Source organism: Pecten maximus, chromosome 1, assembly GCF_902652985.1.
Source record: "Pecten maximus chromosome 1, xPecMax1.1, whole genome shotgun sequence".
Classification (NCBI taxonomy): domain Eukaryota; kingdom Metazoa; phylum Mollusca; class Bivalvia; order Pectinida; family Pectinidae; genus Pecten; species Pecten maximus.
In genome coordinates, this window is record NC_047015.1 from 46688837 (window position 1) to 46711883 (window position 23047).

Here is a 23047-nt window from a genome sequence, read left to right on the forward strand (position 1 = left end):
AACAGGCCCAGTGGGCCTGAATCGCTTACCTGGCTAGTTTGGTTTGGTTTGGTTTATTTTGTTTAACGTCCTATTAACAGCTAAGGTCATTTAAGGACGGCCTCCCGTGCGTGCGACATGCATGCGTGTGGTATATAGCAATATAACCAAATTGCCTCTTTTTGGCACGCCTCTTATCCCCTTTGGTTAGCCCTACTATTTGTACTTAGGGGTGCTATCAGTAAAATATCATTGATATCTATGCCGAGTTCAAGACAAGAAGTCGTCTAAAGCAATATAACCAAAGTGTTCCCTTTTGGCCGTGCCAAAAGGTCATTTTTGTTAAATTTTTGACAGACGAACGAAGGAAGACGGTCAACACGGTGACCTGGTGAGATGATAAGTGGTGTACGCAACACATAACAATCGACACAGTTGAATAGCCAGTAACAGATAACAAGGAACCTGTGAGTACTTTAAATTGCTTGACAACAATCTTTGTCTCAACATCAATAACCCATCTTTGGATACGCACTACCTGTGGGGCTTGAGATTGGCGCGTCCCTCAAACCACATTTTATCAGTCGGTATAGCGAACGAATCGCACTAGTTTTCGGGTCAGGATACCAGATATGTGACCTGATGATATCTCTAAATATTGATACAGTAATAAATACCGTAAATTAATGCTAGACAATCTTATACATCATTTGACTACTGTAATAAATACCGTAAATTAATGCTAGACAATCTTATACATCATTTTACATTTTACAATAGAGAAAATGATAAAAGAGTGACTATCCATTCCATTCTTTGATACTCCATTCCATAATGAAACTCATCAAGACTATGTTGACCTACAATGTATACGGTATTTTAAATAGCTTAATACGAAGTAATAACAAATATTCTAAAACTGCTGTTACGCAATGCTATCCTTACCAGATCAGATATGTTCGGGAGTTTCATTTTGATATTAAAATTATTGTAGATCTGAGATAAACACACCTTAAACCGTCATTATGTAAGAAGACCAAGCATGATAAAACTATCAGTGTTACTGTCGTCAGAAATTACAAAGGAATGGGCTGCAAAGCTCTAAGTAAAGGTTGCTTTTATAAGGGGATCTATATATCGTAATCCGATAGGGTAGAATTAAAAATTAAAAGTCCTTGAAAGCAAAATCGACAGAGGAAAGCAATTTAATCATTTTTATTTTTGATCAAAACGGGAAATATTTAGTAAACAAAATATCTCATGCAACATGCGAGGAATGTTCAAAGAAACTCGGCGGTCATACGAATTATTATTTCCTATCGGTTATGAAATGGAAAAGCGTTGAGTTCATTTAATTCACTAGTATGGGGCTAGGAATTGATATATATATATATACAGTAATATAAAGTCTCGTAGTGATGTTTGTCCATTCAGAATTTTAATAAACACGTGCAGATAATGTACAGTATTTATGGGGCTCTGTCGATACAAAAAAATAATGTCAATTATAGGCGATATCCTCATAGGATAATTTACACATAAACGAGTGTAGAAACGACACCATATATTAACAGATATGAGAAAAACAGTAGCAGGATTAATTCGGAGAAAAGAACAAAGATATTTTCAAAGTATGTGTAACGGGGACAGTAGATTAACTTCCTGTTTTCCAATGTTTCCCAATTAATAGAAAATAGCAGTATATACAGACATGTTTTCATTTTATAGATAGGTTACAATGAACAACATAGAAAGGATAGAACAGTTACTACACAAATAGTACGCCATTAAGCTAGTCTAACCGGTTGAACCTTCAGACTGAAGCCGCCATAATGTACTGTTTGTTGTATATCAGTCCAGAAATAACAAATAAAAATACATATGCTAAAACTTCATTTAACTCTGTATTTTATAAAATTAACTAGAGAAACGATGAACAAAGAGAATAATGCTAAAAGTATTTAAGTCAGTTTCGTCGTCCGGTTTATTGTCATCTTATGTGCAGGAACATTATCAGATTAGTGGTAGGTTATATACTAAAACATGGCATATAGGTAGGCAATTGGAGGGTAGATTGAATTGAATGATCTTTGACTACACTTATTAAAAAATTAGTTACCTCCGTGTATGTCTGCTGTGTAAGCTGCTACTTCATACGAGATCTGGGTCACAAATGTAAGGGCAACCAGACATAGATAGGGTGTCCTTATCGCGGACAAGGGATGTCTTGAGGTCTGGTGTTCGAGTGTTGGCGAGCATTAATAATGTGTTTGATACACTCACTAGACAAACAATGATAATGTTTTAATATGCGTGACAATGTTCATCGTCAGTGACGGTAGAGTTGAAATCCACCAGCAATGCAATTAAAATCACAATGGGCCTAAACAAAGGGTTGCTGTAATACTTAAAAGGGCACGTGCAATATCCCCATTAGTTATTTAATTTGGAACATTTTGGATATTGGATCCCTTTGAAATCACATGACATACGCCTTTCTACAGCACAAGTCAGGTTGATAATTGTACATACTAAATATGATTATGTAGTAATTTATACACGCACGTTTGTTTATCTGTCTATAAAATTTTGACTTATCAAACGACATTTTTAATACATGAAATATTAAAAACATTTAAGAGTTCAAATGCCTGACACTACATCTTGACCTCTCCCTGTCGCCGTACCGCCCAGGTCAAATCGTAGGTTTTCATGGCGTCTTCGTACGAGCTCTTGATAAGGGATTGCTTCCTCTGACGAACAGCTTTGATGAATGTATCAAGCTCTCTCAAATACGTGTCGTCATTTTCGAAAACGGAAATCCTGGTCCTGGTTGGGATTTCCACCCTCTAGATTTCGGACCCTCAGTATACTGGTACTCTCGTAAGGGTCTATAAGCGAGAGTTGGAGACCGTCTAACTGAACGTCAATGGTTGCTTGGTAACGACTTCCGGGTAACGTTATTGAGTGCATCAACGTCCCGAGACCGCCGTCCTCAAACCTCCAGTGACTGAGTGTGACTCTGGGGATCCGCTTGTTGGACGGTATATCGTCTTCCGCGTTGCCTGGTACGTGTTTTAGCTTTCCAACCCCGCTTTTGTCCGAGTCGTTCAGCATGATAGTATGCAGTGACGTCATGTCTACATCCCCAACAATATACCGAGCCAGGTCACAGAAATGAGTAGCTTGTTCTACGATTGGTCCGCCACTGAACTCCGTGTTGAACCAGTATTTGTTGATCCCCTCTGTGTAGGCAAAGTAATAGCGGGCATTGAAAGCCATCACCTTCCCGCCATGGTGCGCAATCATTTCCTTCATTTTCAGGACGGCGGCGTGGTACCTGCCAGCAATCAACGGAAAATTAACATTTGCTTTAAAATGATAATCATTTGGAAAGTGATGCGAGATATTGACGTAAAATGATCATTATTAGCAAGATATTTAAAGTTGCCGTGATATTAAGTCGATTTCAACACGTAATTAGGACAAGAGGAGACACCAATAACCAATGTCTTATGAGGACAAGTGTCAAGGAGACACAAAAAAAACAAGGTCTAATGAGGACCATGGCAAGGAGACACCACAACCAAGGTCTTATGAGGACCATGGCAAAGAGACACCAACAACCAAGGTCTATTGAGGACGAGTGTCAAGGAGACATCAACAACCAAGGTGTAATTAGGACAACTGCCAAGGAGACACCACAACCAAGGTCTTATGAGGACCATGGCAAGGAGACACCAACAACCAAGGTCTAAAAAGGACAAGTGTCAAGGAGACACCAACAACCAATGTCTAAAGAGGACGACTATCAAGCAGACACCACAACCAAGGTCTAATGAAGACGAGTGATTGGAGACACTGAAACAAAACCTTGCACAGAAGAAAGAACAAACAGTGAATACACGGGAAGTCGGGAAAGACAAGATAGCATGAAAATCAAAAGCGATGAAAAGGAGTGGTGGATTAACAAGTTTTCTTCCAGTGCTGAAAGAAAACTTGTAAGAAAATATCTTGAAGGAATATCCTTAACCTCTTACGACATACAGTGTGAGATGCAATTGGTGTATTTCCCTGCTACTGGAGGGGTTTCATGAAAGGCAAAGCAATGACAAAAATATCGCATTTTGGAAAAAAAAATTCTGATAACAATTTGTTATATCGCAAAACAGTTGCATGTCAACCAAACTAAGTTCAAATGTGTCATCACACTATCTTACTACTCTAGCCCTATTGTTTCTCAAACCTAATATAACATAATCAACTTAATAATAGTCGCGTACCTGAACATATACCCCACAGATAGAACGACGTCGTTTGTCCGACAGGCCTCTGTTACTGAACGTGCGTAAGGAATGAACCCCTCAGGTGGCACAAGCGATAGAGGTTTTTCAACAAAAGCATGTATCCCAGCTCTTGTGAACTCTAGTTCCAGATTTTCCCCTTCCTTTGGAGAACCCCTGAAGGCTGGTGGTATTCCTATGAAGACTATATCCGGTTTCATTCCCAGTAGTTCCCTATAGTCTGTAAGGAGTCGGCAGTGTGTATACATGTGACCGTAGTCAGGAGATGCCAATCTTTCTTTTAGTACCTCATCACTCCGGCGGGTGTCGGGGTCCACAATTCCAATAACCTCCAATCCGCCAATCTTCTCAAGGCGTGACGCATGATCCCAGGGCACTTCCGGTCTACCGAAGTGAATAGCTCCAGCCCCAACAAAACCAATCTTCAGGGTGGCTCGACTCATTATTGCACTGTGACGTTATTCAACTAAAACAGAAGAACAAACAGGACGTTAGCGAGAGTTCCATTAATGTTCAATAAGATGTAGGTAAATGGATTTGGAGAATGATATATTTATTCTGAAGGTCACATCGGGTATGGATGATGGGAATGTTTAATAATTAGTTTTGAACCATTGAAAGTCTTACTTAGTAAAGATAAAACGAGTAAGTAATGAAGGAATCGAATAATTAATGGAAAAGTTGAATAAGAAATAAGGTATGGATAAGGAACATAATGTTCGAATAGGTTATAGGGAACGTTTGATTATAAGTTTTGAAGTATTAGTAAAGGGGAAACGAATATGTAATGATGGGATCGAATAAGTAATGGAATAAGGAATAAGTAATCAACTGCACGGAGGTGAATAATATATCTATTCTGAAGGTCACATCGGGTATTTTTGTTCAAGTTCTGTATCACGCAAACAGAATAAGTACTAGCTGCAATGTCAGGGCTAACTGGGATGATTGAAAGCCCCTAACAGATAGTCACTAGATACACGGAATAAGAGAATACCTGTTTTATAAGTTAGTAACATGGTATGGAGAGAGGTCACATGGGTTAAGTATCTATACATAAATGTTTGTGCAACTTTTAGAACTTAAAAGTAGTCCACAGGTCAAAAGAATCAAATCCGTGTGATTCTAAACATCTCCTTAAGGAATTATATTAACTCTTATAAAGTAACAACTGTACAGCTCTTTACTACATCATCTACTCATTAAAGTCCATTGTATGTGCAATGTAATTAAACCGTGTCGTAATTTAAAACAGCTTAAACACTTCAGGTAAGGTCCATATGATCAATCCATGTGTTCTTTTATGAACTTGATCAATATGGGCAAAGTATCTACATGGTTCCTATATGCTTATTTTACACAGGTGTGTTTACATCGACTCAATGACGTAACAATAGGTGTATTGATTCTATTTCTAGGGAACAGGTATATTGCGAAATGGTCGCCCTTGCAATGTGCACAAAGAAGCGTTGTTTACACCTGTACAAAGGCCATACATAACAATGTTTCTGTAGATGTTGGGAGTCTGTAATGACAAAAGACAATTTTAAAGTGCTGCCATACTTAAAGTCATAACATGGAAATTACAGTAGAACGTAGTATCAGCGGACGTTTGTGAAACAAATAAAGCCTTGTTAATATCATTCAATACGAGATAAACTTTCGACGGAGTGTTGCGCGTGCAGTCTTTTAATCGGCTACCTACATGCTATATTAAACGATTAGGTGATGTCACTTAAATGTTTTTAATGTGATGTCTTAAAAACAAATGTAAAGATAATATCGACAATTCGTTGTACATAGTGATATTCGTCATAGTGATGTCACTTGTCCAGCTTGAATTGACTATAATCAATAAGTGATATCATTATAGTGGTATCGCTTTAATGAGATGATGACATCACTCACTCATTCATTAGTACGGGTGGGGCGATTAGATTTGAACCAACGTCACATTATACTTATGTACAACGGAAGAACCAATCGTCCCACACCCAAAAATGTTAAGCGATAAGCATGTGTAGCTACTACCATTTTAATAGACTCTGGTATGTCTCGGCCAGGGGACAGAACCCAAGCCTTCATCTGGTATGTCTCGGCCAGGAGGGCAGAACCCAAGCCTTCCTCACTGGGGCGAACGCTCATCTAATGGACAAATGTGAGGCAGTCTTAGGCGAGACATTTGGAAGAATAAAGTTACTAGAAAGAAGAGAAATGACAAGATCCCAAATTAAGTCGCCTCTCACGATCATGCAATGGGGGCAGCAGGTACAATTCTTACGCCCTACCTGCAGGGCAGGGATGAAGGCAGATAGGCGAGCACACAAAAACGCCATGTCTTGCTTTGTTTTGTTTTTCAAAGTAGATGTAAATAAAAAAATCCAAAACTAGTCAGTATTTGCGCAGTAAACGTTTGTGTTGAAAACATAATGCAATCGTCCGCAGACGGCTCTGATTCCGAAAATATGGTGACCACTTTTGAGATGCGGAGAAACAAGTTCACGTACGATCGAATCGGTATATAACAGGACTAAGAGTGATGTGAAACATTTCCTTACGCGAGCGAAAATGACATCGATAATCATCGGAGGTAAACAGGGAAATAGTGAACTCTGGAAAATGGGGACATATCGAAGGCCTGACGGGGCAGAGAAACGGTATATTTAGTTAGGCTGTGATGTGCAGGAGTTCGTCATTTCTAAAGAAAAAGATGTCCAGTTCGATGTACGATAGATAATTCTATCCGTGAGGAATACGTAGTGCAACACGGTCATCACATCCGGTTTCTATTTTAAGAATCATTATAACTTTGCCCACGACTCCAGCACACACCAAACAGCGCGGATGTATTTTATTTTATATTCAGAAAACTAGTGATACGTATAGCGTTACGTGTAGTATATTAGGGGAAATAGAATATGCAGGGATGGTTTGCTAGTTGGCTAGGTTACTCTAGCTGTTTTTTTCGCCAAAACGGACACCGATTTCCGGCGGCAATCGCAGGTTTTATCTTTCTCGATGGAACCCAATTGGAAAACCACTCAGGCCTTTCTGTTGAAATTCTGTAGAGATTGATTCTCAATAACAGCAAAACTTCAAGAATTTATCTCGATGATATGAACTGGAACTTTCAGGAGATTTTACGTCTTATTTTCTGTTTTCGAGTATTTTGTCAAAACACAATAACACAGGAACTTGTCGATTTATAGTTTGTAGGACCTAAAAGATATAGAGAGTGACCTATCCCTGTGCCGCAGCAAAAAAAGTTGCTGCCATGCTGTCCCTGGATCGTGTTACATTATGGGCCTACATGTTACATGGGGCCGACGGGAAAACGTTAAATACCACATCTTACCAAAGACACTTACAGAAACTATTATTGTACTTGTTAAATGTTACACATGTATGTGTAACGATGCGGGGTGTTTTTGTTTAAAAAAAACCCAGAGAATAATTAGTTTGTGGTAAATGTAAGATTTCCCTTTTTATTTCTTGTTAATATCGGCCCCGTTAGATTCAATTAAGGAAACCATTTTTAAAGTGCACGAAAAAATAACCACAAGCAAAATGGGCGTATCAATTTACCAAAGGCATGTAATGTATATGATAATCATTTAACAACTGTTTAACAGTGTGTTATTTGCGTGGTGCATTAACTTGCAGGTCTTCAGCTAAACTCTGAAATCGTGAATTTTTTCATGCGCAAGTTGGGCATTTAATCTGGGCCAAGTGATTACACTGTCGGAGTTAATCACGTCCAGAGAGCTAGGAGGCCATTAGTCTTCTGTTTTCTGTGCTGAAGGTTGAGTTGAAGGCGGCGAGTTTTGGCGGTAATATACTACACCGATATATTTTTGTACAATGCTGAACTGTAGAACGTGTGTATAAACGCCGAGTGCACTATGGTCACATGGGCTAGTAAAGCAAATATAGATTTGTGTGTGAAGCAGCGGAGAGAAAGACACGGTATATATTACAATGTACATTCATAAATACCATGAATATGTCCACAATATCTGCGTCGTCAATAAATCCGTGTAGGTGGTCCAGAATACAGTACAGCAAGTGACAATAGCTTGATCTGTTCATTTAACGATATTTAAAGCGTTATTTACGAACGAGGCGTCGACACATTACCCTTATTCTGCTATCTACCTGTCTAGAGTGTCTGGGGCTCTTCCCGATTTGTTGTCGGACATGGCAGTGGGAGAGATACCGCTGGCAATGGGAGTTATCGCCCTTTGTAATCTGTTTCGTTTGATTCAACAGTTATGGTCGATACGTGGTAGGGTGTATATTATGTGTGTGCATGCTTATTTATTTGGTAAAATTTATTGTGAAAAATGTTTGGCCGTGTGAAAAAAAAAATCGTAAATACAAATGTATATTATCCTTCAAAAGTTTTAAGAAATTGCAAGTGTCCAATACTTAAAAATTCATAAATGTGTCGTGACAAATGATTTTTTTTCAATAATACTATATATATACATTTTGTATGTATATGCCGCATCACAAGATCCTCCATATATTATGTGGAAAACAAAAATGCCTCTCAACTTATCAAAATTTCTGAAAGGACACATAATGTAACAAATATTTTGCAATTTGAGGATTTAATACTTTCAATAACACATAGACTACAAGCATTTTAACAAGTGCAATCAATGATTGCGAAAGCTCACCGGCGGCAGCAATCACACTTTGCATTTATTTTTTATGTATGTATAAGCATGTCATTTTCAAATTGTATGTCACATAATATCGCTCCTAGACCTCTAATGGATGTATAAACCAAATAAAAAGGGTGTGGACTTACAAGCTTTTCAAAACTAACCCCCAAAATCTTTAAAGTTAGTTTTTGTGTCAAAAAAAGTAAGTCCACTAAATAATAAAATGCCAAAATGCCATTTTTTTCTGCATGATTTGCCACAGCATCACTCCTGGATCTCTAATGAATGTATAAACTAAATTAGAAGGGTGCAAAATTTAAAGTGAGTTTTGGTGCCAAAAAAGTTAAGTCCACAAAATGGTAAAATGCGAAAAAATCACTATTTTTTCTGCATGATTTTGCCATAACATCACTCCTAGACCTCTAATGAATGTATAAACCAATTTAGAAGGGCATGAGGTGTATACTTTTGGACTCACGAACTTTCCAAAACATGACCCCAAAAACTTTAAAGTGGGTTTTGGTGCCAAAAAAGTTAAGTCCACAAAATGGTAAAATGCGAAAGTATCACAATTTTTTTCTGCTTGATTTTGCCATAACATCATTCCTAGACCTCTAATGAATGTATAAACTAAATAAGAAGGGCATGAGGTGTATACTTTTGGACATACAAGCTTTCAAAAAACTTACTCCAAAATCTTTAAAGTTTTGGGGTGGGACGCCGACGCCGACGCCGACGCGGACGCCGGGGTGACAGCATTAGCTCTCGGTTACTCGTAACCGGTAAGCTAATAACAAAACTGTGGAAAACACCGCTGTGAAAATCATTTAAAATAAATCTTATTCATTTCTGAAAACCGTCACCTATAAAGATTCCAATTTTCGCGACTTATTTTGGCGGCAGTCCTTCGAACCATGTACACGCCAGGATCTGAACAATAAAAACACATACATGAAGAAACATTGTCGAATACATTTGATGAAAACCTCTCCGCGACACCTGAAAACTCAGACAAACAGGTCGCTAAGTAAAAGGTCCATATGGACCTTACCGGTCACATGAGTTCTGATATGTATACTGATAGATGTTTGCTTAAGATTTAACACATTTGACCTATGTGATCTTGAAAGTAGGCCAAAGTCATTCAAATTAATTAACTTCATACCAGCATGCATACTGGTGCAATATCATATTTACTCAAGTTATTCTCACAAGGTCAAATACAGAAACAAAGGACCGTAACTCTGTAAGTTATAATTGAACAGCCAAGTTGTAAATTCGTTGGTGATCTTAGTGATATAAGGCGGCATACCATGTTTCATGAAAGGGCGTTCATATTAACTGAAGTTATCGTGTTCACACAGTTCAATGGCAATAATGTCACAAAGGGTCATAACTCGGCAAATTACAATCAAATCGGTCCCATGGCCTAACTTGTTCGAGATATTTTTGATATAAGGCGGCATACCTTGCAAGATGTATGAAAGGTCGTTCATATTTTCTCAAGTTACTGTGTTCGCTATATCCAGTGGTAATAAAACAAAGGGCCATAACTCTATATATTACAACTGATTGGTTTGGTTTGATTTGTTTAATATCCTATCAACAGCTAAGGTCATTTAAGGACAGCTTCCCGTGCGTACAGTATGCGTGTGTGCGGTGGTTGCGTATGTGTGTTTTGGGAGGCTGCGGTATGTACGTGTTAAGTCTTCTTGTGGTAAGCCGGAACTTTTGCCGATTTAAAGTGCCACCTCATTGAGGCATACTGCCGAAGACACCCAACAGGACGCCACACCCGGTTACCGTATACTGACAACGGGCGAACCATTCGTCCCACTTCTTATATGTTGGGCGCTAAGCAGGAGTAGAAACTACCATTTTTAAAGGCTCTGGTAAATGATGTATGTCTCGGCAAGGGAACAGAACCCAAAGCCTCCCTTACAGGGGCGAGCACTCAACTCAATTCAAGGCCAAAAGTGAGGCATCGTCAAGGGAGACATTAGGATGAAGAAAGTTGTTCAGAAAGAAGAGAAAATATATTATCCCAAATTTAGTCGTCTCTTACGATCATGCAATGGGGGCAGCAGGTACAATTCTAACGCCCTACAGCTAAGGTCATTTGAGAACGGCCTTCTCTGTTAGCGAGATGCATGCGTATGGCGGGGGGGGGGGGGGGGGGGGGGGGGGTGGAAAGGCTGTGGTATGTTCGTGTTTGTCTCCTTGTGATAACCCGGACCTGATGCCTACTTTATAGTCCTGCCTCACTGAACCATACACTAGAAACCACCAAACAGGCCAACCCACCCAGTCACATTATACTGACAACGGAATCGACGAAATTCGTTCGAGATGTTATTGATATTAAGCTGTATACGAAGTTTCATCAAAACCCGTTCATATTTACTAGGTTATCGTTTTCACAAGAAAAAAAATAACAAAAGGCGATTACAATAGGTCACCATGAGCCTTCGATATTTAAACGAGGCTATTGAATACCAGTATCGATTCATGAAAAAAATGATATCATTAAAAATTTGGAAGAATTTTTAAGTTCATAAATGACAACCGATCTGCTGATTCTTAGCGTTCATCGCTTATTTTCGTTAATTTCTCCATTGTGTACATAAGAAATATTTACTCGATCATATAAATTGGGATACAATCTTTCATTTTGTTTGATATATTTTTATTGTCAAAAAACAAAAGGATTTGGCAGAAGTTACACGAATCTTTCAATTCAACGCGCATACAAGATATGGTATCTCATTTACATTGGTACAACCAGACGAAATCAGAAGTTGGGTTATAGCAAACAGTTGAATACATTGCTGTCAAATTCCTCACTCTCAAAGAGAAAGTCTAAAACATTTGAATCAATCATTATATGATTGTTATATATAGCATGATCTAACGACACGCTTATCAGTCGGTCAGTATACAATGAAATGCCGGGGTGTACAGGCTTTCAAAACGACGCCGAATCAACGTGTTATTAAAACTTAACCGTTGTCTGAACGATTTAGTGTGATAAACGAGATGGTGTAATGTAAAGTGAATCCCAATATAATCACATAAATCCTCGGAGATTTTTTTTTAAATTCATATGTTTGTTATATAAGGGAATCGGGCATTAGTTATCTAATTCAATCCCTTTAGAATTTTACAACATGTATTTTTACAAGATGAATTATTTACATATTAATTCCCATGACTACGCGGAGATCACGTCGTTATCACGTACATGTGACAGTGTATACCAAACTATCAACAAACTATTCCCATGGCGCGGAGATCTCGTCGTAACCGTTTCGAACTCGCAACCCAGAGGTGGAAGGCTAATGATAAAGTGTCGGAACACCTCAACTACGCCCGCGGTGGCCGAGTGGTTAAGGTGTCCCGACACTTTAACGCTAGCCTTCCACCTCTGGGTTGCGAGTTCGAAACCTACGTGGGGCAGTTGCCAGGTACTGACTGTAGGCCGGTGGTTTTTCTCCGGGTACTCCGGCTTTCCTCCACCTCCAAACCTGGCACGTCCTTAAATGACCCTGACTGTTAATAGGACGTTAAACAAAAACAAACCAAACAAACCAAACCACCGCGGCCCCATAAAACATACGGGAGAAACATTTGTGACCAGCACCAGTGTTGTGATCGTTTCGGGGATCGACTTGATTTATACTTGTCAGTGGCGTAGGAAGTCGTCAAAAAGTGGGGGGGCAAAATTTTTTTTTTACGCACTAAACAAATCGTATGCCATCTCCGCAAAATTAGGCAATAATTATCATTTCAACATCCCATGATAATTTTGATAATTTATGAAGTACAAAATAAGTTATGTACGCAAATCAGGATATATTATTTATGGCAAAACATGAATCACCAGGCCCGGCCAGAATTTTCGAAAGGGCGGGGGGTCTAGTAATTAGTAATAATGCGAGCGCCGTAGGCGCGAGCCGTTTTTTTTTTTTTTGCTTTTTTTTTTTACGAGGGGTCTGAGGGGCCGCCTAGCGGGTCCAGGGCAGCGCCCTGATAGGGGGTTCAAGGGGGTCCAAGCCCCCCGCGGAAAATGAATATAGCACATTTCCAATAATTCGGGATCAGGCGCGGATCCAGGAGTTTTCGAAAGGGGGTCCAGTAATTAAGTGATCATGCGAGCGCCGTAGGCGCGAACCGATTTTTTTCCCCTTTTTGCGAGAGGTCTGGGGGCCGCCCAGCGGGTCCCAGGGTGGCGAAGCACCCCTGTGGATCTGCAATCGAAAGGGGGGGGGCAGTAATTTAGTGATAAAGCGAGCGCCGTAGGCGCGAGCCGAATCTTTTTTGTATTTCCTCGTACCTGTCGGTAATTAGTATCACTCTATTCACGTTAAAACCGCGCATTCTTATGCTGTGTTTCTGTCTTGTTCTCATTATGAACTCAATTAACTTCACAAATTATCATCAACTTATTGAATCTATGTGATGAAGTTAAGCAAAATTTCGTATTAAGATATAAATATTGACTTACCAGGCTATTGCAGACGACCGACACACAGGTCTGAGGATTGATATACCAGTATAAAAGTCGGAATGTTCCGGATGTACAAGATAAAGTTTTCATCGTTGCCTTCAAGAAAACATTATCGGTTCGAAAATATACAGATATTTATCGAAATGAATATATAAATTCGTATTTTTTCCCCTTTTTTAGATTTTGGATGTCAAAAAGTGGGGGGGGCAAAAAGATATGTTTGCCCCCCCCACTGAAAAAAGTGGGGGGGCAATTGCCCCCCCTGCCCCCCCGCTTCCTACGCCACTGCTTGTACTTATACTTTTTGATATACATGTACACGAGAAGGACCGATAATTAAAATGAAAATAAACAAAAAAATTTAGTTGGGGTTTGGTGTTGTTTTTTTGGAGGGGGGGGGGGGGGGGGGGTTCTTATATGAAAAATATATTGTTTTAACTGGAACACTTACCTTTTCCCGCGTCAATGTTTACTTAGCATGGTGTACTGTTTAGGTGTGCGTCTTTTGATAACAGTCGTTGTTTAATCAAATGCGAATTAGATAGAAAGCAGAAACAGAAACAGAAACTCGGTGCAACTTCAGTTCCAACATTTTTCGCTAATCCTGATTAACCGATTTCCCGGTCTCACTCGGCGCCTTTCCTCGTAATCGTGACATGTACATGTACTTAATAACCCGTATGTCTGCATGGTAAGTTTAGTACAGTTGAGTATTGGCATGTTTAGTTTCCTCTGAGTCGCTATCGCTTGTTGGTGGAAAATCGTATGACTTTATCACAGGGACTAGGCACACATTCCCAACCCAATGCCTATGTGTGTTACAGTATTAATTACTACAAATATATATATAAATAGATCGTGGGTTGGCCATTTGTGCCAAGTTCCTGTGGGCTTGACGGGCTTTGGTTGTCTTGAGTCAGTACCCGTAACTCCCACGTTATTGCGACCGTGCAACCCTAAACCAAGTAAGTTTCTGTAGCTATATACATCGTGTTGCCATTGAAGGAATTTAGAAAGAACAAATGCCTTACGTTGAAATAAAACAAATAACTTCGCTCATAGATGCCTGTGCCTAGTGTAACAAGTGTGAAGAGTATTTTGTTTCTCTTTAGGGTCCCCAAAACAGACTCCCTAAGTTAGGCGCGATTTTCCAACAAATATATTGTCATTCCCTGGTCAGTATAGAGGTGAAACATTATGATATCACTGGTCCGAGGGCAATAGAGAATTGTGAAACCCCTTGCCTAATTGGTTTCTCAGTTTCCGACCTAGAGCATTACATCTTTGCTAGCCAAGGGTGTTCAGTACGATATTCTCCTTCTCAGAAGATAGTTTAGTTTAGTTCACGCCCTGTCAACAGCTAAGGTCATTTCAGGAGGGCACGGGATCGTAAGTGAGGATGGCAGTATTAAAGATCAGTGTATATAGTTTTTTTAATACTTACTTTTCTAGTTTTGACATATAGGCCTGGCATACACGGATGTCAAATGTATAAGCATATAGGCTCCTACGGACGTCACGCAACTACAATGTACGTATACCAGTACCCCTGGCAGATCACACCAGCTCATGAATCTAAAACTCTAATCTGACTCAAATCTTAATAGCACTATTCTGCTAGCAATTGCATGTAACAAATAGAAATTTGCATTTCGTCAGAATTTTGCAAACGACATTGAAATCTAATTTTACGTGGCGAATTTCTACTTGTATATTTCTGTATTCGATATCTGCATTGTCCGAAATATATCGCCATGTTTTATTTAAATTGATTTAAATAATTGATTTAAAGGATACAATTAAGCATATTGGCAGATTACCTAGTAATGCAGCACTGAGAGAATGGTAAGATAGAAGGTATTAGTTTTTAAAGCTCACCTCTTCCCGGACTGGCTGGTGTCGGTTAGACTTGGTGCACGCTGATCATCTGTTATCTATGTGACACGGATACCCGAAATAAATACCTGGGTAGTCCCGGGAACGGGATAGTAAATAAGAGGGTTGAGTAGCTTATGATAAAGCGCGCTACAACACCATCATATCGTGGTTTTGGGGACCATGTCCATTGCGTTGTGTGTTTTAGACATATTGTGAGCCGACTAGGCAGAGGAACCGATATACAATAACTTACATGTAGTGAGTGATGTTGGAACGACAATTCTTTATGACAAGCCAAATTGTCATTTATTCATAAAATATGAATAATATATAATATATAGGTAGAAATTGAATTTTTACTGGGGCTACACGGTCAGGATCAGGTTTCTTTCTTTCTTTGGGGTTTTGTTTTTTTCGCGAAAGATAAAGTCATTTGAAAATGATATACGTTCGTGGATGATAAGATATTTAAGTGTAACTTTAAAGTGTAATCTCACTGAAATGTAGCAAGACACTTGCGCAAAATAGATAGTCAAAACGATTTCTAGATGTCCGTCAATCGATATATCCATATATCGATTTATAGGTATTTTTTTTATTAATCAGCAGGGTAGATCATTCGTGTGGTTTCCCCATCGGAACTCCTCCTATACTACATGTAATATCTTTAGTCCAGCTAAAATGTCTGCCTTCGACTAATTATCTCCCCTGCCTGGTCTAAGATAGACAACATGACAAACTGCATGCCCGTAATAATGTATTCGATTACGCAACATTGATATAAGAATGTTATAAATATAACAGAGGTACAATGCTCAACCTCGTTTAGAATGTCTCTATTAATATCGAACGTGAATGTCCAAATGAGCATAGAAACCCCTAAATAGTTGACCACTTCTATAGCATATTATGACGAACATACAGGTAATACATTTACATAAAAAAGCGAGCTCAAAATTAAACACAAGATAAATTAGATACACATCAGGAAAATGATAACAACTACATAACTTATACACCAAACTAAGCACCAAGACACAAATACAAGCAATTAGCTCTCTAAGGGCCTATATATAGGCCCTATACCTACATTTAGACAAGGGAGAGAAGGGGAGAGGGAGGGGAAAGACTTTAAAGGTGAGGGGGGAATCTGAATGTCCAAAAAGCGCTCACTCGACCTAGCCTGGGACTAATCTTCGAGGAAGGCACTGATTAGATCATGGAAGTGAACATCAGTCCACTGAAGCCAGACCAATGGACAAGCTACGATGTACATGTATCACCTCTTTGGATCCCCAAGCTTATGGGCATGTTTTAATAAAAAAATACAATCGGTGGCTGCACCTTTCTTTAAGTTTATTCATAAAGGACCATTATCATATTCTATAGCGTCTTAACTATTATTCACTTTCATTTGATAGTTATCAATCAACTTTTATTTTTTTGATTGCGGAAAAAGCACATGTTGTTGGTTGATGTCGGTACCACCGCATTTATTAGACAAAAGAATCAAACGTTTGTGAGACATCGATGTTTCCATATCGCAGAGAAGCTTGAACACGTGAAAGTTGTCAACATTGATATTGTTGTAACATTATGGGAAACGACAAGAAGAAAAAAGCCCCAAGAAACAAACGGACGAAACAAGTACTGGTTTTTGATGAAACTGCACGATTGTAAGAACATCTTATTGTTGAAATTACAATAGTAATCAGAATGATTTGATATTCACTGGCTATACACTACGGTAACGTTATGAATTTCTGCCAACCAAAATGTTATTCTTCTTACGCACGTATTCATAAAGATACCTTTTGGTATTCTTCAAATAGTAACTGTATCTTTAAGCAGTTATATAGCACACGACAAATTAAGTTTGCTCTCTGCATTTCTGAATGAAATACGTAAGTATGCATGTAGGTCTGGTTATAACAGGGGAAAGGGAGGTAACTTTACAGTGTGCCTTTGTAAAATATCCTAAGCTTGTGGGACTCACACAATTAAATATTTTAATATATGTTATTACTAGGAATTCAATCTCCTGAATCGCTCATTTGAAGTCGAAATCACGTGAAATTTGTTATTAAATTTTAAAGTGTTTGCTATGTGATAAATGATGTATAGGTTTGATATTAAATTAAATTAGAGCACACAGATATTCGAAAGTAAGTAACCCTATATGCCTCACATTTACAATGGATGGGGGAAACCCCACCTTGGGTTTCCAGTCTTTTCAGTAGGAGTGTTTATAATTCTTAATTTACGTATATAGGAAGTACCTATTCCATATGTTATTATTAGTTACTCAAGAAAATAGCTACAAGAAACACATTTTTGTTAGCTATATGGACTTCATTCAGGTCAAACAGCAACTGATTGACAGTGGAAAGACCATTCGGTTTTAATGACACGTTGCAATATAAGGAATGATTGAAACTGCACTTTACAATGCAAACGTGGGCAATTGAACCATTTTTTGTATTGTGTTTTTAGGGAATACTTGACAGGGTTTAGGAAAAGGAAAAATGAAAGACGGAAGAAGGCTAAAGACGAAAAGGAGATACAACTTAAGGAAGATAGGAAGGAATTTAAAAGAAAGGTATAACATTCTTATGGGATTATACATTGTAATTTGTTAATGTAATGATGTGAAATTCAAGCATTATGATTATTGCCTGTACTAGATTTTGATCGAGACATAAAAATCGATTTTCCTTTCAGAGAAAAGAGCTGATAGAGAAGAGCTTCTTTTTCAAAGGTAAATCCAAACAAAAGGGTCCTGAGTTAGATGACATTGGAAAACCATCTGTTACAGAACTGCCAGAACACACTGTCACCATTACAGACATATCAGAGTTAGACATGGTGGGTCACTCTGGTCTACGACTTGGCCAAAATCAGGTACATACATACATGTACTTACTACTACTAGATCACCCTATATAATCTACTTAGTAACATGTACGATAATGGCTCATTAGATAAGATAATAAATGAATAGTTATAATTAATATGCAGCATTCTATAATGATTTTAATTTGGAAATAGAAAAAGATATACAGGGGGGTAAAATATTGACTTTAGATAAGGAAGATAATTTGGTTTTTTATCTAACTAGTCCTTCATTACCCAATCATTATAAACCCACGGGACTTGCACAACAAAGCAGTCTCATGGGTTCTGATGATGAGACTCACATGATAGAGGGGTCTCATGGGTTCTGATGATGAGACACATGATAGAGGGGTCTCATGGGTTCTGATGATGAGCTAGACTCACATGATAGAGGGGTCTCATGGGTTCTGATGATGAGACTCACATGGTAGAGGGGTCTCATGGGTTCTGATGATGAGACTCACACGATAGAGCGGTCTCATGGGTTCTGATGATGAGACTCACACGATAGAGCGGTCTCATGGGTTCTGATGATGAGACTCACATGATAGAGGGGTCTCATGGGTTCTGATGATGAGACTCACATGATAGAGGGGTCTCATGGGTTCTGATGATGAGACTCACATGATAGAGCGGTCTCATGGGTTCTGATGATGAGACTCACATGATAGAGCGGTCTCATGGGTTCTGATGATGAGACTCACATGATAGAGTTGTCTGATATGTTCTGATTACCCCAACAAACCAAATGCCCCACCTGAATATGTTTTAGCTATTCTAAACCTGATTTATATAATTACTGTAGATAAAGATATAACGAGTTTATTGGTGCAAAAAGGATAGCTGCACACATGGTACCTTATATGTTTATCATGCTATCGTCAGCTGATTTACACCTTGTTGTCTCACAAAACATGTTTCACTCAAGCCTACGGTACTACTAACAGTTTTGTATTAAAGGTATCACTTTTGCTTGTTTAGTTTGAAGAGGAACAGAAAACTGGAACATTCCCGTCAGCTGAATTTGATCCACAGGAGCAAGCAAAGTTAAAACGAGATATAAAGAAGCTTCAGCGCAAGTAAGTACTCCCTATATCTAAAAACATTTTTTATAGTCCTGAATAATAAAGCAGATCAAATCATTTTAAATGCTATTGTTAATCATGTGGAAAATGGGTCATTCAGCATGCATTATATGTATCAAAATTAGTTGTCACTGGTACAGAATTTTGTCCGTGGATACCCAAGTTTTAATACCCGACCTGTACCCCGGGTACCTGCCATATTTCAACCAAATCAAATTTATAACAGGGAAGCAATAATAGAATAAACACTTTTTTGGTGATAGTATTTTATTCTTTTCCTGCAGGCATTAATTGACTGTAAATAAGTTTGCAGTAATTTTGTCTTTGATCAGTTCATCACAAGCAAATATTGACTTCATGCACAGCATGAAATATGTAATAATTTCTTACAGACACCGTCTTGTGTTATCCATACCTTTGGACATGAACAAAGGTTGTCAGGATGAAATCTGTTATAAGAAATCAAAATTATAACTATGTTGCATTTGAACACATTAATAAAGCTCTGTTGAGTGTAAACAGAATAAATGACTGGGATATTGTATTTTTGTTTATGTTTTTGACCATTGACACTTGATGATGACAGAGTATTTCCCATTTTGATGGGTAAATAATGTACCTGGGGGCACATTTTTGAACCAGGGACGGGTTCTCGTCAAACCAGACCCGTGTTTGGGTACTCAACGGCCCTAATCAAAATTGATCTTTTCTTATTTTTTTTACAGAGAGGTTGCATTGCTGAACAAAGAATTACCCAAGAAGAAGTCCAAACGTCCATCGCAGTTAGGTCATATCAAAGAGAAGAAGTCCAAAAAGAAATTTCAGATAAAAAGAGTGAAGGAAAAAAATAAAAAGAAAGGAAAACATTAGAAAACATGTTGTTACTTTTTTGTATAGTTTTGTTTTAATGATCGTATCCAGACTGTCTACAGATGATGAGGCCATTCAAGGGCCAATGAGCCATCCAAATTAAGTGTCATAACTTGACATGGTAAAGCACTTCACTCAATAACATTACACTGAAAACAGGTTTGAAAGAACCCAACCCATTAGAAGTTGAATTTTAAAACAATAGTAAATACCAACTTAAGGACTTTGTCTTATGTGACAAATGCCATCCTTGGGTGAATGCTCTGAACCAAGCAAAAAGTGGGGATTTGTGATGTTGAGTAATTAGTAAATGAGAAAACAAAAGATAGCCCATATTTTAATCAGATGTTTTTGTCGCTGTTTTAGCCCCAGGGGAAGGCACAAAAGAAAGTCTATTATGTAGGATTCGCACATGAGTCGCCTCTTACGACATGCAGTGGATAGCAGCAGTTGTATTCTTTTATAAATCCCCAACCTGCAGGGATTTATTGATATCTAGGGGGAAATGTCAATATTAATCCGCTGAGCCTTTTTTCACTGCGCATATGCTAATTTATTCGCAGTACCAGTTTACTAAGTTAAAGAAGGGAGAGGTGTAAATATGCTTTTGATAAATCTCCAACCTGCAGGGATTTATCGATATCTAGGGGGAAATGTCGATATTAATCCGCTGAGCCTTTTTTCACTGCGCATATGCTAATTTATGTCTATGATTCCTAAAATAACTGATTTTACCAATGCCATTGAAATCCACTGGAATCAGGATTGCCATCAACCCTTTCCTTTATTATATTTTACATATTTTGAAGAAGAATTAAGCATTGAAATCACATAGTCCCTGTTCAGCTTAAACAGAAAAGATAGAATATGTATCAGAGATCTTGGCACCATGTATCTTACAAATTACCCACAAGAGTAGGATCATACACAATATATTATCCGGAGACTCGTCTTTATAACCAAAATTTTATTTTACGCATTGTTGGCTCACCTGCCCAAAGGTTAATTGTCTGTGGAGCCCCAGCTTTTCCCTTTAAGAATTTCTTCTCAATAACCAAGAGGCCCAGGCCGATATTGGGCCAGTAGTATGCTGGGACAAATGGCTACCAATTCTTTTTACCCTAGTAAATGAATGACTTTGACCTGATATCAAGTTCACAGGGTCAAATGTGTTTAAATCTTTTAAAAAAACTTAATCTTAAAGGTGCAGGTTCATGGTATGTGTGTAGCAACATTCTATGCTAGGATGAAGAGTTACCAAGTTTATTAAAATGAATTACCTTTGCCAACTTTCATAGTCATGGGGGTCAAATGTGCAGAATTCTTTGAACAAAATCTTTTTATTAACCTAATACCAAGGGCCCTGATATAGGCCAAGTAGCATACTTAATTGGATGAGGGGCTACCAATTAAAGTTTGTTCAAATGAATGACCTTGATCTACTATGAAGGTTACGGTGGTCAAATATGTTACCTCTTTAGTAAACTTAATTGATTTAAATGAGAGACACAGAGTCATTGTATTGGTCTGTGTTCGGAAATGAATTTTTGGTCTTTGATCTTCCGAATTCAAAAAAGGCTGTCCAAAGCAAGATTTAAGTTAGAAACCACCATGCATACAAAGATTGAATTTGATTTTCCTAATAAAGCTTAAGATATTGTGCAAAACCATTTTTCATATATGCATGTACATGTATATACAAAAATGTATATTTAGAATGGTAATGGATATAAAAGCAGTCAAAAAGCACACTTCCATAATAAAGCAAGTAATTTGATTGTTCCTAAGGAAATTTAATACAAAGCAATTGTGTCTAAACTAATTTTCTGTTAATAGTAAAGGACCTTCATAGTTGATCTTCACACAAGATAAACAATCCAAAGAAAGCACTTTAATTACAGATACAAAAAAAAATGCAGATTTTATTTATTTTATAACAATTACAAAACAAGTTCTATCAGTTTATATTAATCACTCTTATGAGTCCGGATGGAAGAACGTGAAGGGTCTTACTGTGGGAGGAAACCCGGAGAACCAGAGAAAACCAATATGGTCAGGCAGGTGATCACATACCTTTTTACCTTCGATCAGATAATTGAACCCCGGCTGCCTAGGAGAAAGGCACGTGTGTTACCACTGTGCCACCTGATGACCCTAGGTATAAGTATATAAGTTCAGTTACCACATCCAATGGTATTATTACACAGCATTACACAGAAAGTCCTTATTTGGGAAGGAGACACAACCAATGGCCGATGCCAGCAAAATGATAAAATGATTTGGTTTGGTTTGGTTTATTTTGTTTAACCTCCTATTAACAGCTAAGGTCATTTAGGGACGGCCTCCCGTGCATGCGATATGCATGTTTGTGGTGAGTGCGTATGTGTGTTTTGGGAGGCTGAGGTATGTTCGTGTTAAGTCTCCTTGTGATAGGCCGGAACTTTTGTCGTTTTATAGTGCTACCTCACTGAAGCATACTGCCGAAGACACCCAGCAGCACACCCCACCCGGTCACATTATACTGACAACGGGCGAACCAGTCGTCCCACTCTGTGTATGCTGAGCGCTAAGCAGGAGCAGCAACTACCATTTTTAAAGACTCTGGTATGTCTCGGCCAGGGGACAGAACCCAAAGCCTTCCTCACAGGGGCGAACGCTCAACTAAAGGCCAAAAGTGAGGCAGTGTCATGGGAGACGTTAGGAAGAAGAAAGTTGTTAAGAAAGAAGAGAAAAGATAAGATCCCAAATTTAGTCGCCTCTTACGATCATGCAATGGGGGCAGCAGGTACAATTCTTACGCCCTACCTGCATTCCCAATTTTGACAATACACAATGCTTGAATATAGATTTTTTTTCAAA

The 23047-nt window shown here is 38.4% G+C and overlaps 2 protein-coding genes across 3 annotated transcripts; one reads left to right on the forward strand and one right to left on the reverse strand.

The window, feature by feature from the left end:
* Positions 1–1179: 1179 nt before the first annotated feature.
* LOC117335537 (uncharacterized protein UNK4.17-like) lies at positions 1180–15400 on the reverse strand. 2 transcript variants are annotated; one of them, XM_033895617.1, is made up of 3 exons: positions 15339–15400; positions 4263–4749; positions 1180–3319 (listed from the first exon to the last, which is right to left on the reverse strand). In XM_033895617.1, exons 2-3 carry the CDS (start codon positions 4724–4726, stop codon positions 2782–2784), a joined length of 1002 nt encoding a protein of 333 aa, XP_033751508.1. In that variant the 5' UTR covers positions 4727–4749; positions 15339–15400; the 3' UTR covers positions 1180–2781. The 2 variants fall into 2 exon arrangements, with proteins under 2 accessions (XP_033751508.1, XP_033751501.1); XM_033895610.1 differs by lacking the exon at positions 15339–15400 and adding an exon at positions 8280–8582.
* Positions 15401–16860: 1460 nt separating this feature from the next.
* LOC117335553 (nucleolar protein 12-like) lies at positions 16861–20188 on the forward strand. Its single transcript, XM_033895629.1, has 5 exons — positions 16861–17014; positions 17832–17937; positions 18060–18239; positions 19215–19312; positions 20044–20188. Exons 1-5 carry the CDS (start codon positions 16935–16937, stop codon positions 20186–20188), a joined length of 609 nt encoding a protein of 202 aa, XP_033751520.1. The 5' UTR covers positions 16861–16934.
* Positions 20189–23047: the final 2859 nt, after the last annotated feature.

Coding starts and splice junctions, on each gene's coding strand:
- LOC117335553 (XM_033895629.1), top strand. CDS start 16,935: ATGGGAAACGACAAGAAGAAAAAAGCCCCAAGAAACAAACGGACGAAA. Junction 17,015..17,831: donor TTTGATGAAACTGCACGATT/GTAAGAACATCT, acceptor TTGTGTTTTTAG/GGAATACTTGACAGGGTTTA. Junction 17,938..18,059: donor GGAAGGAATTTAAAAGAAAG/GTATAACATTCT, acceptor TTTTCCTTTCAG/AGAAAAGAGCTGATAGAGAA.
- LOC117335537 (XM_033895617.1), bottom strand. CDS start 4,726: ATGAGTCGAGCCACCCTGAAGATTGGTTTTGTTGGGGCTGGAGCTATT. Junction 3,320..4,262: donor TCTGTGGGGTATATGTTCAG/GTACGCGACTAT, acceptor GATTGCTGGCAG/GTACCACGCCGCCGTCCTGA.